The sequence below is a fragment of the Triplophysa dalaica genome, chromosome 8 (genome assembly GCF_015846415.1).
Source record: "Triplophysa dalaica isolate WHDGS20190420 chromosome 8, ASM1584641v1, whole genome shotgun sequence".
NCBI classification, from domain to species: domain Eukaryota; kingdom Metazoa; phylum Chordata; class Actinopteri; order Cypriniformes; family Nemacheilidae; genus Triplophysa; species Triplophysa dalaica.
The window spans coordinates 12,086,363-12,105,137 of NC_079549.1; the positions used below are offsets into that span (position 1 = coordinate 12,086,363).

At 37.2% G+C, this 18,775-nt stretch overlaps 1 protein-coding gene across 4 annotated transcripts in view; it reads right to left on the reverse strand.

Annotated features, from left to right (window-relative positions):
- Window positions 1-3,185: 3,185 nt before the first annotated feature.
- The window catches only part of col6a3 (collagen, type VI, alpha 3), a 31,758-nt gene continuing 16,168 nt past the window's right edge, over window positions 3,186-18,775 (reverse strand). For 2 of the 4 annotated variants that reach the window (XM_056755550.1, XM_056755551.1), the window contains exons 19-58: window positions 18,130-18,744; window positions 17,716-18,050; window positions 17,489-17,567; window positions 17,205-17,350; window positions 17,010-17,102; window positions 16,844-16,897; window positions 16,384-16,455; window positions 16,244-16,270; window positions 16,043-16,087; window positions 15,895-15,948; window positions 15,745-15,807; window positions 15,574-15,639; window positions 15,223-15,276; window positions 14,875-14,910; window positions 14,635-14,697; window positions 14,289-14,351; window positions 14,078-14,140; window positions 13,721-13,783; window positions 13,454-13,504; window positions 13,311-13,346; window positions 13,154-13,216; window positions 13,006-13,068; window positions 12,690-12,722; window positions 12,547-12,583; window positions 12,393-12,404; window positions 11,787-12,280; window positions 11,532-11,634; window positions 10,723-11,424; window positions 10,451-10,553; window positions 9,812-9,864; window positions 9,466-9,726; window positions 9,071-9,148; window positions 8,776-8,856; window positions 8,498-8,578; window positions 8,218-8,298; window positions 7,431-7,511; window positions 5,762-5,947; window positions 5,546-5,608; window positions 4,213-4,401; window positions 3,186-3,980 (exon numbers count right to left, since the gene is read on the reverse strand). In XM_056755550.1, coding sequence (XP_056611528.1) covers window positions 3,940-3,980; window positions 4,213-4,401; window positions 5,546-5,608; window positions 5,762-5,947; window positions 7,431-7,511; window positions 8,218-8,298; window positions 8,498-8,578; window positions 8,776-8,856; window positions 9,071-9,148; window positions 9,466-9,726; window positions 9,812-9,864; window positions 10,451-10,553; window positions 10,723-11,424; window positions 11,532-11,634; window positions 11,787-12,280; window positions 12,393-12,404; window positions 12,547-12,583; window positions 12,690-12,722; window positions 13,006-13,068; window positions 13,154-13,216; window positions 13,311-13,346; window positions 13,454-13,504; window positions 13,721-13,783; window positions 14,078-14,140; window positions 14,289-14,351; window positions 14,635-14,697; window positions 14,875-14,910; window positions 15,223-15,276; window positions 15,574-15,639; window positions 15,745-15,807; window positions 15,895-15,948; window positions 16,043-16,087; window positions 16,244-16,270; window positions 16,384-16,455; window positions 16,844-16,897; window positions 17,010-17,102; window positions 17,205-17,350; window positions 17,489-17,567; window positions 17,716-18,050; window positions 18,130-18,744 — 4,883 coding nt within the window. In that variant the 3' untranslated portion in view covers window positions 3,186-3,939. The remainder of the gene's footprint in view (window positions 3,981-4,212; window positions 4,402-5,545; window positions 5,609-5,761; window positions 5,948-7,430; window positions 7,512-8,217; window positions 8,299-8,497; window positions 8,579-8,775; window positions 8,857-9,070; window positions 9,149-9,465; window positions 9,727-9,811; window positions 9,865-10,450; window positions 10,554-10,722; window positions 11,425-11,531; window positions 11,635-11,786; window positions 12,281-12,392; window positions 12,405-12,546; window positions 12,584-12,689; window positions 12,723-13,005; window positions 13,069-13,153; window positions 13,217-13,310; window positions 13,347-13,453; window positions 13,505-13,720; window positions 13,784-14,077; window positions 14,141-14,288; window positions 14,352-14,634; window positions 14,698-14,874; window positions 14,911-15,222; window positions 15,277-15,573; window positions 15,640-15,744; window positions 15,808-15,894; window positions 15,949-16,042; window positions 16,088-16,243; window positions 16,271-16,383; window positions 16,456-16,843; window positions 16,898-17,009; window positions 17,103-17,204; window positions 17,351-17,488; window positions 17,568-17,715; window positions 18,051-18,129; window positions 18,745-18,775) is intronic. The other 2 variants (XM_056755552.1, XM_056755553.1) reach the window with 2 other exon arrangements.

Genomic DNA, 18,775 nt, shown 5'->3' on the forward strand with positions numbered 1-18,775 from the left:
AAGAGCATTTTCCCATCTTTAATTTGGAGCGGAGGGGATGTCTGTGGGTTGAGGGCTATTTCGTCTTCTGAGGCTTAGAGCTTGCTTAAAGTTTAAGGATGAGTGTGGGATGCAGTTTTGTGCTGAATTGGAAATAAAGGAGCTAGTCAATAAATGAATAGACAGTAATGCAGTTCAGTTAAAACACTAAATGATTTGAAGTGCTTGCTCATTGTTACAGTCACTTTAAAAATTGCTGCATAACTTATCACCCAAATTTGGACTAGAATGATGACTTGTTGAGCAAAGGTATTGCATTAGAATGGAAATTGACTCGCATTCAAACATTCAAGTTTCCTTGCATTTGAAGAATTCATGTGTTCAAACCCATGACGTTAGTATTGCTAGCACTATGCTCTACCAATTGGACAACATAATAAACAAAGGTTATCAACTGTTGTTTGTGAAATTTGGAGTGGTATTTCTGGATCTTAAATTTGTCATTTTTTGGAGGGTTCTTTTGAAAGAAATACGTGTATAAAGGCCTTGTATAATGAAGCCTTATTTTGTTTTACCTTACAACAAGCTATTTCTATTTATACACTGCGGTACCCTTGCGTGGAACTCACCATGTTGTTTACAGTAGCCCTAAATGGAAATAAACTGCTCTACGGAGTGTGTTTCATAAATATGTTATCTCATTTGGCAAAGACGTGAAAACATGATGACATCTTAGTTCTGTGTCAGCCACCGTAGTGCTTCAAATGGGAGGGAAGGAGTGAGCCATTGGTTATCATTCACAACGTCACCGCTAGATGCCGCTACATCAGCAACGAATAGGCTAGTTTGACAGTGTTTTCAAGCATAGCACTGCACTATACAAGTGTGCGAATATGATTTGTTTAGATTATGGCTTGATTGTATTGATTGGTGTAATCTGTTTGTGTACTCCTGAAGTAATGTGTTTTAGATTTTTATTAGATGAATTTGTTTTCATTCAACTTGTTTGCTGTCATTTTTTTGCATTCATACATTAATTTAGAATAACTACAACAAAAACAAGTTTTTCCACACAAAATGATGTCTAGAAAAGTTCATCCTGTTTGAAACCTTTTCAACAATTTCCAAAAACACTTTATTAAGTGTATTTTGTAAAGATGTCTGTAAAAGATTATTTCTAGAGACATCTAAATGTATTCATATCTTTTGGTATGCTTGTTTTCTGCTAGGTTTTTTTCCCTAAGATGTTACACAAATGTGCCAATGACCTTGGAGAAAGCGAAGCTGTCAGTATAATGAAACGTTTGGCTCCCACGATCAGGCAAGTGGAGACAGTTTCCCCTTCTGATGAAGCCTGCAGATAAATTAATTGGCTTATGGTGAGTCTTTCATGATTCAAAATATATGGTGGGCTTTTGTTTTAATTGCATCCATGGAAAGCCAAAATGCCACTACAATGAGTCATCATGCAAAAGCCTGGGATTCACTCAAAGCATAAAGTCACAGAGAAAAGGAGCTAAAACTTTTCAGATAAACTTAACCAAAATGAACCAGGGGAATAAAATACACACTGGGACACACTGGGATTTATGTCTAACAACTTCTATTTTTACTTATTGATTTTTAAGGGTGGTTGAGCGCTGACAATGTATCTCCATCCACAACAGACTATATATCCCAGTTTGAAGCCATTGATGGTCGTTTGGCACCACCATCACCACTGTGGACTGTGTGTTGATTTTGTGCAGTACATTAAAAGCTATGTTATGAGAACGCCTGTAAGCCAAAGCAGCTGAAACACAAGACATAAAGGATGTGAAGAACAACATCTGGCAACCATGACGAATCATTGCTTGTTTCACAGCATAAACATGGCACAGTACGGCAAAGAAAAATACAGGCTTGGTGCTCTGATGAAAATGATTTATATGACTTGCGCACCAATGCATTTACTGCATGGAAAGGGTCCAAAGGGATTTTGCACCATGTGCAGATCAGGATTTCCAAGTTTAAAATAACGCTGTATATGCTGTTGTGATAGATTTACAAACAGAGCGACAGAGACAAACAGCGTAGATGACAGACTGTTGGGTAATGACAAAGAGATGTTTAAAACTATACAATGTGTAAATGGCAATCAAGAAATGTTGATGTAGGGTCCAGTGTTTAAAGACTGGAAAAGTAATCATAATTGGTAGATAATATTACGCACTTTTCTATTTTAAGGAATTTACTATTGCAACAATATGAACAATATACAGTTTAAACAACTGCAACTCATTTCTGACATGTTAATGTTCTTGCTGGGGTGTTTTAAAATTCTAATCTTTGTAAGGCCTCTAGGGGCACACAGAGTTCACAGTGAAATGTTTATCAGAATTTGTTATCTTCAGTTACCATGGAGCTTGATTCACATCAGGTAAGTTGAGATGGCAAGATGCCTGTCCTCCCCAAACAATCTTGATTTGGAGTAATTTACAGTTTGAGGAAAAAACATGGAACTGCTCACAGGAAGGAGAGGAAATTACAGCTTTGGCCAAAGCTGAGAGGAAGTCAGAAGCTTACTTCTTTTCAATAAACTGTATGGAAAACTTAAGGTCTCTGCACCCTTAAAGAGTAATCAGGCTTATAATGATAATGACACTAAATTGATCTAAGGCAGACTGTCTTCATTTACTCACCCTTGAGTTGTTCCAAATCTGTATAAAGATACTGACTACCATGGTAGGGAAATTGACAATGGTAGTGCCCCCGACAGGTTTGCTTTCCTACGTTCTTCAAAATATAATATTTTGTGTTTAACAGAAAAAAACACTTTCTTACTATGGCAGACAATGGTAGCCAAGAGCTGTATGGTTGCAAGCATTCTTCAAAATATCTTTCTCTGTGTTCATTTTTGAGTGAACTGTTCCGTGAGTCTATTAAGAGCACCTTTGCGTTGGAGCCGATAGCCTAGTGGGCAGTGCTCTGACATGTGGCGAGGTTGTGCATCGGGTCACCTGAGTTCAATTACCGTCTCGTGGTCCTTTCCTGAACCCACCCCCTTCTCTCGCCCACTTCACTTCCTGTCCTCTCTAGTCACTAAGCTGTACAATTAATGGCAAAACACCAAAAGCAAATCTTAAAAAAAAGAGCACATTTCTACTGCGGCTTATAATGCATTGCCTAAAGTAAAAAGAAAGAACATTCGGAATCAATGATTTATATAAAGACATTTATTTCCATCTTCCCGTTTCCAAATGAAATACAAAGTTTTAAAACAAAGCCCCCCACCCAAACACCCCCCAAAATACATCTTGACAAGTACATTCCTAATTTTTGAAACCAAAACTTGTGTGTAAGTTAATGGTTCCAGAAGTGCATCTCTGTTTTAAAATATGACTTATTCATTACCAAAACAGATGATGGTCATTTAGCCTAATTTAGATGTGAAAACATAAACACAGGATTTTTTTTCGGAGATATCTTCTTGATCTTTGGTCAGTGGAGAGCAATTAAGATTCCTTCTCCGAAGCAGTAAAAGCTTAATAAGGGCTCTGCAGTAATTTAGGACCAACATGTTACAAAAGTGTTTTCAACCTGTCTCATAACTACAAAGATTTATTTATATGTGTTGATGAAGATATTCTCACAATATTTTCTCTATAAAACTAAAACCATGAGTAAAAACAGAATAATATTTTTTAAAGCTATTTTGCCCGGGACATTTACAATGGGGTATTCTCTGAAACCCTCACACACAAACTTAAAACGATTGTAAAAAATGTAAAACTGAATGTAGCACCAGCACAAAACAAATAAACTTGCTTTGCTTTCTACTTTTGTGGAAAATACTACTCCAAGGTTTTCTTTGGATCAAATCCTTCAATAGAATCCATTACAGTCATCTTGGTTTAGGTGGATCTTCTCGTTCTATGTGCTTCATCCTCTGAGCGGTTAGCTAACAGTCCTTATTAGTTTCTATGTTTTAACCGCAGCAAGGACTCCATGTCTAACAGGTGCTGTTAAAGAAAAATATAATATTCAGCTATATGTCCTGATGATATGGATAACTTCAGAAAAATAATTCTTTATTCATGCACATCTGATGATTCTCTTGAAGAACAATGTTAGGTAAAAGGACAAAAAAAATAACTTAATACATTTATTGCATACACATTTTATATCATATTATTTAATGTATAGATATTTCCATACATAATTTCATGTGCAGCAACTGATAGGTTAACCCACCTGGTTTTCCACAGGTCTCTTCACACTCATCTTGCGTATCAAACCGATTCTGGTTTCCTCCACAGCCTCCATACCAGAAGCGGGAGCAGGATCCACTAGCTGGGTTGAAATGCCACTTTATCACAAATTTAGCACAGCTGCCTTCTTCTTTTGGTAGCTTGCAGATATCCACACTGGAGTGTCGGGCAACTAATATAAAGAGAAGCCCATTATTATTTCATGTACACATTTAAAAAAATCCATCTTGAACATGTTTATCTAACGAAGGTAATTAAGTAACTTGACCAAATAATTTTTAGTAGAAGGAGCCAAATGACTGTTTTGTGTATACTGAATAAAATTACTCCCCAACGTGTTGTTCACAAGGAATATTTTGTTGACTGGACTGAGATACTCAAGTTTTTATCCAAAACTTTAAATAATTAGCTCAACTTGCAAGTTTGTGTAATCTAAGCAAACAGAAAACTTCCCAGCATGCATTGTGGCATATTCAGTTGGGTCCATCCATCCATTTTCTACCGCTTAGCCGAACTACCTCGGGTCACGGGGAGCCTCCGCCTATCTCAGGAGTCATCGGGCATCAAGGCAGGATACACCCTGGATGGAGTGCCAACCCATCGCAGGGCACACACACACACTCATTCACTCACACACTCACACCCTACGGACAATTTTTCCAGAGATGCCAATCAACCTACCATGCATGTCTTTGGACCAGGGGAGGAATATTCAGTTGGGTTTGTTATCAAATTTTTAAAAAGGATTCCTGTTTTAGTGTTTAACCTTACTTATGCAGTTGTTGTTAAAATGCTAGTTGCCTGTTGTATTTAGACGTTTTTTAATTTATGGTATTTCATCATTGTCACCCTGATTGATGTTTGCATTTCTTGTGTTGAGGTCGAAGTGCATAATACAACCCAGCTACTGATAGTAGATTCTATACTACACTAACAGCTTAAGCAGTTGCTTCATTTCATTTACGTTAGAGTATGTTTATAATGTAATAAAAGTAATGTAAGATAAGTTGGCTCAACTCATCTTTCTTTTTTTGTAATAACTAAGGACATTTAGTTGCGATAAACAACTACTCAAAAGGTGAGTAAACATGAAAAAGCTTGTGGAAATTGGTACAAGGTTTGTTTTGTTGTGTTGATCTAATTTTCTTAACATTTTTTTTTACAGCAATAGACATTACATATGTCATATATCTGATTATTCATTGTATTCCAAATGTTTTACACCAAACACTGCGCAATTTGTGACATGATCACATCTTATGGAAACCAGAGGTTCCGGAGGGCTCAACAGGTTACTGTAACTTTACTGTACTGACCTGGAGCTGCTGCTGTGGGAATGGCAGCTCTGGAAAGCTCATCACTAACTTTCTGATCAGCCACTATGGAATTCAGAAACAAAGTTCATTATTCAATTTTACTTTATTGTATTCTTCAGACTATTAATACAACTCAATCATGGAATGTGAAAATGTAGAGCAGGACAGCTCTATCCCTACAGCGCTTGGTTGAAAGGGGTCAAAGGACACACCCACCTGACTTCACGCAGTGTTTGAGGCAATTCGCCTCACTCTCAAACCTATTGTCATTTCCTCCACAACCTCCAAACCAGAACTGCGCACAGAATCCATTCTTTCTGTCATAGTACCACTTAGCTTCATAGTCTTTGCATCCTTGTCCAGAATCAAAGTCAAGTGAGCATGGGTCCATAAGATTGTTAACTAAAACATGCGAACAAACAGATGGACAACAAAGAGGGTTAATTATGAAAAGTGAAAGACAGTGATAGTTAGTGATGTCAGATGAAATGCACAAATAAAACAGTACATTTAAAAAGGTATTAGCAAATTATTTCACAAGTGTTAGCTGGATTAAATACTGAATATGCAAATCATGGGTCATCTTTGAATTAATTGTTCGTGACATCAATTGTAATAGAGTAACATAAATGCCTACTGGTTGGCAGGCTTTGTTATGGTCTTGTTGGTAGACCACCGTACAGTTTAGATGCTGTTACTCTATATATGTTACGAGTGTATGCTACTCCACATTTGATCAATAATGACACCATGATGCCATTTATATGACATATATCTCTCAAAGCGAGAAACCAGCCTGTATTTTTCTTATTCCAGAAGCTATTCCACAATTTAAAAAGAAAATATAATTTTAATTTACAACAGAAGTGAATTTGTAGATTATTTGAAAAATATTTATTGTTTAAGAAAACAAATAAAAAAATTGTCTTAGCCAATATTACTCCACAAATGCTGTAGCTTAAATTCTATTAAACTTGAATTTTTTTTTATTTTTCAAGCTTAAATTGTATTACATTTTATTTATTTACTTTTTTGGTTACAATTCGGAAGAATTATAAGTGTTTCTAAGTATATGCAATAGACTGTAATCTAATAAAAAAAAACATGCCTTTGGTAAACATTCTGTTAAACATGTAGAACAACTTCAAATTCTTTTCATTTAAAGTAAGCATTGCACCTTGTTAGTGGTCATCCAGTTTATATGAGATGCAATACAATGTACTTACAGTACGTTAGTGTATTATTGTTTGGATCTTTATGTTAAAAGTAAAATCTGGACTGAATAAAAGGCAGTTAATTAGATCCTACGACCAACATATGGAGACAATGACCTCACTGCCTTGCTATGTCTAGTCTCTTTTATGAAAGCCAAGTGTTTCAGATTGAAAACCCAACAGAGTGTGCACAGACTGACTGACCAACAAACACTCTTAAACACTCCTGAGTTTACAAGGGAAATGTTGAATTTATCCATCCAACCTGTAGTATCAGCTCTTATACACTTTAGATTAAACAAGCTTTAACGATGTGGTGATAGAACAGATAAACTTCGAATAATCAGTAGAAAAAAAGTGTGTGTGCAAACATTTCATTCTTTATAATTTCTTCATGTTTTAACACCGGATCTGTCCATAAGGATAAAAGACAGGAAATGACAGGATCTAATGACAGGATCTTCATACCAAAGCACTTGGATTATAGCTTTCATGTATGATTCGAACAATATGTTCTCCAGAAACAATACAAATAGAACTCAGCAGTAAAGCCCACAAAACCAGCTTGAGGAATAACATTCTATATAATACAATACATGCATTCCACAAAGACTTAACATAAATGCTATACATGCAAAAAAACTTTAGATCAAATCTTCTGCATCACTTACTAATCTCTGGCTTATTAAGGGGTACAGTGGACACAATTCCCATCACCTCACTTTCAGTATGAACCTCCTGTTCTGTCAATTCTGTTAAAAAAAGGCAAACCTGAGGTTAACTTAGCTCAATTTAAGACCAGAGATCACAATGCCTTTGTGGTGAGATCACATAACACATAATACTCAATGTGACAGTCTGCTGTTTATGATAAAACAAACTGCAAGAGGTATAGATGTATGAAGTATTGAAAGATCAGCCAACATTTACATTTTTTCATAGTTTACTTCACCCTCATGTCATTCTAAATCAGAATGAATTTCTTTCTTCTAGGCAACATTTGGAAGGAAGTTGGTAACCAAATAACATTGGTCCCCACTAACCTTTATTCTATGGACACAAAACCAATGAGACTTTTCTCAACATATCTTTTTTTTTTAAAAGAAAAATATAGTCATATAAAGATTTTTAAAAACACAAGGGTGAACAAAATCTGAAATAATTTTGATTGGGTGAACTGTCCCTTTAAAACAATGAGGGTAGGTAGTGAAAAATGTAATGCCATGGTACGACTATTTTATTCAAATGTATTCTGGCATGTTTAAAGGTGCAGTGGACAAGATCCCCTTCACTTCACTTGGAGTGAGAACCTTCTGCTCTGCCGATTCTGTTGTAAAGGCCAAATAAGAAATTAACTTCATTTCAAAGAGCTCCGTGCCAAGGCCGTCTCCTTTTCATGGTACGTTATATTGTAATTGGAAAAAATCTTATATAAACATTAAGTCCTTTGTCACTTACTAATGTCAGGTTTACTCAATGGTGCGGTGGAATCGCTCTCCATCAATTCACTGAGATTAAGAATCTTCTGTTCTGCGGAATCTGTTAAAACAACAACAAAATAAATCAGAGGTTAACTTTATTTCAAATAGGTCTACAACTTCAGTCATCATAAACACATTCATACTTAACTGTAAGCAAACCAAGACCGTTTTCTGTCTGCTTCTCATGCTGTATACTAGATCGCAATTGAAAACATTGTTTTGACCATAAAGTATAAATGAAGTTCTTTGTCACTTACTGTTTTCAGGCTTACTCAATGGTCCGGTGGACACCCTGCCCATCATTTCACTGCCATTATGAATTTTCTGTCCTGCTGAATCTGTTAAAACAACAACAAATTTGAGAGGAACTTCATTTTAAACAGCTCCAAGATTTCAGCATTAATGCATTCATGCTTAAAACACTTTTTATAAGGGAAAATTGTAAGCAAGCCAAGACCATTCAAACTACTGAAGTGTTCTGTCTACTTTTTGGAATAGCATTGTGCTCATACAAAGTATAAATCAAGTCACTTACTACTTTCTGGTTTACTCAGGGGTGCAGTGGTAACACTCGCAGTCACTTCACTGGCCGTAAGAATTTTCTGTTCTGCAGATTCTGTTGAAATAAAAAACAAATCTGAAGTAAACTAGATAATCTATCAATACATACTGTACATTTATAACTGAAGATATCAAGCCATAAACTGTGGTACAGACTGGAAACAAGTTTCATTAAAATTCACAGTCTCCTTTCTGCCTTGTAATGTTTAGATTTGATTTGGGAAAACCTTTAAACCGATAGTCAGTGGAGCAGATCTTCTGGTACTTACTCATTTCTGGTTTACTTGATTGGGCAGTAGGCACAATATTCATTTCACTCACAGTAAGAACATTCTGTCTGGCTGTTTCTGTTCAGAAAGATGAATAAAATAAAATAAGTATACAGTATAGGCATATTTTAGAATCTTTTTGACTGTAAATCTTATTATATTGTATTGTCATTGTGTAGAATGTCTGTACTTGAAGCTTCCAACACCAAAGAAAATTCCCTGTGTGTGCAAGCACACTTGGCAATAAAGCTCTTCTGATTCTGATTCTGTTAGGGTGAGTTTGAGGATGATAATATCTTTTAACGTTGTTAATATTGTAACGATTTTATTTGGTCTTTCATGTTTTTTTGGCTTATTATCTATTCACTTTCATTGTCTTGAGTATTTGAGCTTACTTGTGGGAACGATGCCTTTGTAGGTACTGGCAACATGACCGCTCACATTGCGAGTGTTGACCATTACATGATATGTCTCAGCAGCCTCCAGTTCTCTGACGGACAGAAGGCTGCCCGTCACGTTCTTTCGCATTACCAGACTATGATCCCTCAGTCGTGTCACTGTAACCTCATGGGTGGCCTTTGAATCGCCACTGAGCCACTGTAAGGAGAAGCCACTCGACGTGACGTTAACCAGATGCAGCTCGTCCATATCCAATTCTAGACAAACAGCGACATGAAATGTGACATTGTTCTTAAAGGTTACTTAAGACTAAAACACCAACATAAACTTTACTGTCAATACCTTTATTTTTTCTGTCATAAACCTGCTGCTGTTCATAATGCTTTTGGTGTTTGCTGGAAAAGATTTCACAATGTTATGTTCAAATATGCAGAAAATGTATAGATTAAAATGGCTGAAATCAATTCTTGAAAATCAATATTATTTAAATGATCAAAAAGGAATAGCTCACCCAAAATGCCATGTTTAATTGGGTTTGTAATTATGTAGAGATTTATTTAGAGCACTAGAGTAGGAGTTTGTAAAATTTTAACAAGTAAATCATTTGTTTAATTTTCTTTATTCTGATGAACACAGAGAAAGATATTTGGAAAAATGGAAAACCAAACAGTTCTTGGCTACCATTGACTACCACTTTTAGGAAAAATTCCAATGTAGTCAAAATCGCACCAGAACTTTTTTAGTATTTAACAGAACATAGACATTTGTAAAGCAATTTTTCTACTATGGTAGTCAATGGTGGCCAATAAGTGTTTGGTTATAAGCATTCTTCCAAATATCTCTCTCTGTGTTTATCAGAACAAAGAAATCTATACAGATTTGGAACCACTCAAAGGTGAGTAAATCATGACAGAGTTTTCATTTTTGGGTAGACTGTCCCTTTAATAATTTACAAATGAATGGTCACATTAATCTACTTACTCATGTATTTGTGGCGAACTGAATCCAGTTTTGTGTGGCTGGTCACCCTGATACCACTGACACTTCTTAGCGACTTCAGGAGACATGTATAAAACTTTTTCAACTGTATAGAAAAAAACAAATCAGATACCAATTGCAGTTCTTGATTATTACAAAAAAAGGCATTGTCAACTAGATACAAGATGTTGACCTCAAACAATACTGAAAACAATGTACTATAACCTTCCAAATAATATAATCATGAGATATTTACAAAACAGTGTTTGACTTACGGCTGAGGTACTTGGGCAACAGTTTGGCAAATATCTGAATATGGTCATCATAGAAGCCTGATGCTCCATCCACTCTCTTGAAGAACACATCTGAAGGTTCACTTGCCACCTGGACCAGGACACTAACATCACCTGGACTAAACTGCTTTCCAACCGCTAATACCACAATAAAGTACCCCTTGCATTTTACTTCAATTGAGGCTTGAAGTATCCTCTCCTCATCCTCCTCTACTGATCCAGTCACCAACAGAACTAACACCTTCAAGTGACGAGGATGTGGTGCCTTCTCATACACATGTTCCACAGTGCCCTCAAGTGCGGCTGCAAGGTGTCGTCCTCCCTCCAGCTGGTGCACCTTATCCATCAGGAAGGTTCTGACGCTGTCTGCTGACCTGTGGTCCGTCAGACCAAAGGCAATGCTAATGGGAATGCCGCTGCCGTTGTGCAAGTATTCGTAAGGGGTGTGCTGGACCAGTGCCACTCGAGCGTGATGACTTGCTGTGGCTGGATCAGGAGACAGCTCCAGCTGCTCTACCATCTGAGACACATATTGCTTTATGCCTGTGAAGACCGAGGGCCAGGTGCTTTCTGAGCTGTCCACAATGAAGGTCATGTCAATGTCCAAGACAGTGGTGGAGTCTCTCCGTCCTCTGACTCCACGTGGAGGGACGTATTCACACATCGTATCCGGAGCACAGAAGTCTTAAATGTTGACAAACCAAAAAATTACATTTAAACATATTCCATGTTGTAAATGTACAGTAAGTACTGTAGGTCTAAAAAAAACTAGAAGAAAAATCAGATTTTACCCAGGCAGATATGGCAGGTCATAATCTTCTTCAGCACATTGATATATTCAACACTTTCAGGTGAGGGTAGGACGATAACCTGAGCCAATGCAGTCTTGTTAATCTGGAACAGAGAAATTGCTCAATGAAATGCTCACTTTTATGCCAAACATTGAATCAAAACATTCTCAGGTTTTATACTACAACATTTAAAATATGACTAGTTTGTCAAAGTACATCCCTTAACCTGGAAGAGATTTACATTTGCCAACCTACCTCCAAGGCTCTTGTGAACTCACGATCTTCACTATTAAGAAGGAAAACTGAGGAAATTCCAGCATTGTAAAGACGGAGAGCAGCGTCGTTAAATTCCTTCTTGATTGTCATCGGGCCGTTAACGAAGAAAACGGCAAGCTTGCGCACAAGGAAGCCACTGCGGACCCTCTTGAATGTGTTCTGTGCAACAAAGTTCATTGCCGTCTCCAAGCTTCGCTGCTTACGGTTCTGCGGAACCTGGAGCCCTCGGACTCGTTCAACGAGCGCTTGCTTCTTCATGGCATCCGCAAACCGTATCTCGGTGGTCACCTCGTTGTTGTATAGTGCTAAAGCAACACGGGCCCCTCGTGGACAGTTGCTCTCGGCAATAGTGATGTCGCTGACCAGACGTAGAACAGTATGCCTTGTCTTGTTGAAAGCGGGGCGTGTTACATCTGTCGACACATCCAGGGCGAAGGCCAATTCAGTGGGGTAGAGAGGACATTCCTGTGCCCCTGAGGAATCAGAAACTCAGAAGGTAAACTGGCAGTATTTTGCAGTGAGTTATTTACTGTAAGATCTTAAACAGCACAGTGCAGATGTTAAAGTTGCTTAAAGTTTACTTACCATAGCAGCAGGCTAAAAATTGTGAGAAAGCGAAGAGGTAGGAAAAATTTAAACATATTACACTTTTAAATATGAGAAATGAATCAGAACTTTTAATGCACTGTGGATAGATTTATTTAATTATATTCTCATGTAATAATTTTCAAATACTTACGACAGTTATCTCTAATTTTCTTGACCAGTTCACATTGCTGTTAAAAAAAAATTATATATAATGTTAACAAGGCATACGTGTTCCAAAATGTTGGTAAAACTGAACATTGAGTGTAGTTTAAACGGAAAAAGAAAAGTATGTACCACAACACCAGGTCCTCTGGGTCCTTTTTGGCCCTGTTTACGACAACGTACGAAAACATGATTTTCTCAACAGCTGAAAACATTTGGATAAAGCCATCTGGATTTATTCCACTGAGCTTTGGGTGCCAAACAGACCGAATGTGTTTGTCAATGGTTTTTAACAAAATTGAACAGCTTGTGCAAGGTATGCCAAAGCTTACGATATGTAGAAAGGAGGTTTTATGTAGAAGTTTGTAAATTCACATTAATATTTAATCTCATTTAACATCATTTTTTATCAATTCAAATACAATAAATTTTAAAGCAAGGTGCTTACGTAAGGCCCCGGGTATCCTATTTCTCCCTTCTGACCAGGCCCACCAGGCCCTCCTGAAGTTCCCTACAACACACAGCCATATTGATGGTGAGTACTATAGTATGGATATGATGACCCAATAGAGAGTCATTTAGTCAAACTAACTTACTCTCTGGCCATGGTTTCCTCTAGGTCCAGGTCCTCCCCCTGAACCAGGGTCACCTGCTGTACCCTATATGAATCAATTCAGATTTAACATAAAATAACTTGCAATGTGATGCACTGCAGCAATTTATAACAGCAGAATATAGGCCTATTAATCTTACCTTTTGACCAGGGAAACCAGGGAAACCTTCATCACCCTAAAACACAAAATTTGTTCAACATGCAGAAATCTGTTAAGTATATACATAGGCAAGAATAATTCAATTTTTCTACTACTTTAGTTCCTTCGGATAAGATTGCTCACCCTTCTTCCTTTTGGACCAGCTGTACCAAACCCATCACGTCCATCGTCACCCTGTATAAACAAAAAATCTGTTGTGTTCATTTAACTCTCATTTGCATTTTAATCTTACAAAAATGTGATAGTAAAATTTGCACAAAAAAACTCACAAAAACAAAAAATGTGTTTTTATTTAATTTGAGTTGATTGTACTTTGCGTTTTATTTAGAATTTGTGAATGTTTGAATGAAATGCTGGTTTAGCTGGTGTAGGATGTGACTCCCCACTTACAGGTTCTCCACGGGGTCCCTGGGGTCCTACAACACCTTTAGGGCCTGGTTCACCTGGTTCACCCTTCAGAGGTATAAAAAAATGTAAACTTATATAGTCGACAGATATAAATGGGGTATAAAATGAACAAGGGTGACAAGAAAAGTACTGATAAAATGAAATTCAAGAGCTGAAAGGGCGCTCTACTTCTCACACTAGTGCATTTAATGAGTGAGTGAGTTTATTTCCTCTGCGCAAATTAAACAAATACAAACTCGCCCAAAGTTTTGCTTCAGGTCGACACATACTGAAGATGTTTTCTTTAAAATGTGCTTACTTTAAAAAGGGTTTGGTAAAAGTTGCTGAAGACATCTGTACCTTACGGCTAACAGCACCTCTTCTGCCCTTTTCTCCACCAGGTCCTGGCAGTCCTCCTGGGCCCTAAAAATATTAAATAAGATATTTTCGTCAATATAAATACAAACTCAAGAGCATGCCTCTGTGATTAAGGGTACTTTTGTTTTAAACCATTACATTATGTTGTGTCTTCAGCAAATATATTTTCGAGTAACAAAATAATTATTCTTACCCTTGGACCGGGGTTTCCATCCTCTCCCCTAACACCAGGTGTTCCAGTTGGTCCAGCAGGACCCTAAAATAAAAGGCATACAAGCCATCTCTTATCATGTGTACATTTTGCATTAAAATACCAGCCAAACATAAATTTGATTTTATATTCTGATTTATAATCTATTTTCCTCAAATGCAAAGATGAATTGCAGATAGGTGTAATCATGGCTTGGTAAGATATATTGATATTAATCTCTTTGCCAAAATGTAAGTTGCTTTGGATAAAAGCGTCTGGTAAATGAATAATTATAAAGGTAAATACTGTACAAGTAACCTGAGACCCCTGAGAAATATAAAAAAGTTACCCGAGATCCGCCAATTCCAGGTTCTCCTGGCAAACCATCAGCACCAGGTCTTCCAGCAGCACCCTAAAGATGCAACATAGTCTTGTATAAATTCACAGAATTATACTATTCTTGTCTAAGGGCTCAACAGTGTTCTTAATGGATCTTTTTGTAAGTAAGAAAACAATGTGTGTGCATAAATGGTATAAAACAGCATATTTGTATTTTAGTTTAGTATTAATATTTAAGATGTCTACTTACAGCTTGCCCAGAAGGCCCCCTTCTGCCATTGGGGCCCTTTTTCGACAAAAAGAATATCATGAAGTGAATAAGAATTATGACCAGGACAAGTTTAGACATCAATATACCATACATATACAGTTAAAAAAAATTACAGAACATTTTTTAATTTAATTTCATAAATTTCATTCATTTTCATACATGGCCAGATTACACAACACTATTCTGTATTCTTCTCAAATGCAATTAAGAAACCATTTTTGTCCAATGGCAGTTTTTATATTTACTTTGGTTGTTGTACTTTAGCTTGAGGTCCAAAACAATTGCAATTATGCTACTAGGTAAATGAGTAAAGAAAGACAAACATACCTGTCTGCCTGGTTCACCAAGTTCTCCTTTAATTCCATCCACACCTGGTTCTCCCTAGAAACAACAATGAGCTTCAAAAACACATCTGTATGCACTTATGACACGTCATATATGTCATCTTAATAGCACTATTGCACAGACTACAAAATGTTTAGTAACTGAATCAAACTCAGAAAACAGGGCTTGAGTATGTCCACAGTGTAGTTGACTAACAATAGCAACTACAGTATGCAGAAAAACTGTGAGCCCAGCAAAATTGATTAATGGATAATGCTTAAGATCTGATGACAAACCAACAATAAACAACAACAATGGCAGGATGGCACATTAACTGGATTTTAAAAAATGTACCGCTGAGCCAGCATCGCCTGGATCGCCTTTTGGTCCCATCTGGGTATTATCTCTTCCTGGTGTGCCCTATTCAAAAAAATGCTTTAATAATTGGGAAAATATTTAAGCTAAATGTGGATATAAGACTAGTGATGAGTAATATGGATAGATGTGACTATTACTAATACTTACTGGATCACCACGGATCCCAGTCTGACCAATATGTCCAGTCTGGCCTTTGGCTCCTTTAGGTCCCTAGAAATGTTCAAAAAAGGTACTAGTTGATTCATGACTTACGATTTTTCAACCATCAACTATTTCCTTTATAACCCAACAGGTTACCCTTTGTCCGTGGTTTCCTCTGTCTCCTGAAGGTCCAACTGCTCCAGTTGTTCCCTAAAATTTTTTTTTAAACAGGCATAGTCTGAAATTTTTTGTTTAAGTTTGTTTGAAATAAATACTGTTGCATTGAATATGCTTGTCAGATTACCTCTTCTCCATTGATTCCATCTATACCAATTTCTCCAATTTCACCCTAAAAGAAAACAAATGATATAACTTAAAAAATATTCTTAAATGTGTTGACATTTAGGTAATGTTATGTGCAGGACAGTATATCATTATATTGCACAGAAAGGTAATTTTCTATTGAACCATTTTAATGCTTTTAGTGTCTATCTGTAGATCTTACCTTTTCACCATTGTATCCTCGAGATCCCTGAATGAATGAAAAACAAATACGAAAGACTGGTTACATAATGATTTTAAGCACAAAGAAAGCAATTAAGGAATGTAAGCACCTTCTTTACCATAGTAATTTAATTCACTTACTTTAACTCCTCTTTGGCCTGGACATCCTTGGAAGCCTTGAGTGCCATTTACACCAGTTGGACCTCTCTCTCCCTGTAGAAGGAGGAGGAATAATTAATGTATACATTTTAACCATTTAATATTTGCACATATTTGCTGTTGGTACTCTTTTAAATTTCTTTCTCCTTAAAGAACATATAAACATAAACTGTTCTAAAGGCAGCTGCCGGGACAAAGATGCATTTTAACAGCACACAGAGAACCAACATGAGAACTGACAGGTGAGTTAGATAGATTTCCTCAACAGTGATTCTCATTTGTAACTGATGAGATCTACAGTGATTAAATGAATAAGTGACACTGATCAACATAGTCTCTGAAAACGAGGGGGTTATGTGGGTCAGAGTGAAACTTTGAAATTATTGGATGTAGCAAATGGCCACATTATTTTTATAAGACACTGTAAAAAATCAATACTCACTGGTCCACCTTCATCACCAGGATGTCCACTGAAGCCTTGACCACCAGGCTGACCCTATAGACAGACAAACATGACATGTGTGAAATTTTATCTTTCAATTTTTTTACAATTGGGTTCTAACCAAAAACAAGTCCTTTTGTTAAATTAAATACAAAAAATGTTTGACCTTTGGTCCAGCCGTTCCAACAGCTCCTCTCTGCCCTCTTTGACCATTACATTTGCATGGAACAGAACAGCAGTCCCTCTCAGCAATGTTATCCTTCAAACAAAAACAAAAACGTTTTTTTTACTAATCGCACAACATATTGATACATTTTTTGCCCGTTTTAGTAGGTCGTCCCTTTTGTTTAACGGTTCTTACCAGTTCGTCCAGTAGCTCATATTCCAGATCCATGAGGTTGACATGCAGAGGTCGTTTGTACCTGAAGCCACGGCCAAATTCCAAAAGAACCGCATCCTCAAAGCTTCGAACTCTTTCCAGACCAACAACGATAAAACTACTAATACCTTCAAAACAAAAACAACTTGTTTAGAAAGCGATTAAAAAATGAAAAATCATTTTGGAAAAAATACATTTTTCATACAGCTCATACAAAATGAGCCTCAATTTAAATGCATAATATATGTTTCATATATTATACTTACCAGCCAAACGCATCTGTTCAACTCGTTCTTTCAGAATGTTATACTGGGCATCTAATCCATCAGTCAAGTGAATCACAACCTTTATGGGTGGAAAACCACATAAAACACATAATGCAGGGTATAAATAACTAAATATATAGATGGTATGCTATAAATACAGTGTGAGTATGAGTGTGCCGATACTTTGATTTTAATGTTAACATTTTCTCTGAATGAGAACAATGTACCTTGACAGTGTCTGAAGGGCGACTCTTGAATCTGTCAGTATAAGCTTTGATTGTGGCACCGTTCAAAACAAAAGGCCCGCGGTTACGGAGAGTCTTGAAGGGCGCAATATGCTCTGTGTATTTTTCAGTGAAGTCCAGCTGAAAAGGCTCTGAGGCAGAATCCATTGCAAGTAACCCCACCTGTATTGTGGGGACTTGGCCAGAAGTGCAGCTCAAGGCCTGCATCTGGATATTGCCCTGAAGAATTTTTGTTATCTTGGTCTCTAATGATCTCTGAGCGGCAAAGATATTCTGCGAACCCACATCAAATCCCACGAGAACATCCAACTTGCAATCTGCCAGGGTAGAGAAATTGATAGGATTAATTACAATAAAAAATTTATTATAAAAAAAACATAATACATTAAAGCAAACCTCTTGCAGTTTCCTGTGTTGTAGTGCAGTGTCTTATTCCTCTCACTTCATCATCAAATGCTTGCAAAATCTGCTCATTCAGTTCAGAGAGTTCTTGGAAGGTGCTGGCTCGGGCCACTGTAGTTGCTTCACTGCCCAGATTATTGAGCTCGTCCACAATGTCACCTACCCCAACAGCATAGATGCGCACACCGGTGTTTTTGAGAGCTAGTGCTGCTGACTTGCCATCATCCTTGGACCCTCCACCAGGGATCACCATCAGAATCTGTGGAATGCCTTCATCTTTCCGACTGCCTTTTTCTTTAACAAAGTGCGTTTGCTGGACGTGGCGGATGGCATTGCCTGTTCTAATTTCGCGACCTCCCTTGTACTCTGTTTGGGATATGGCACTAATGATGTCGTCCTTATTTTTGTAGTCATTGAGGTAGAAGACGTCTGTCACATCCGCAGCATAATGTGCTAGACCGATCCGAAGGTCGTCTCTCTCCGTGTAAAACAGATCAATTAAATTAACAACGAAATCCAAGACCTCTTTGAAATTGTCCCTGCCAAGATTCATTGAGCCATCAACCAAAAAGACAATGTCAGCAGCTTTAGCCTTCGGGAGGTCAGGACCTAGGGAAGATGAGACAAAAAAAGAATACAA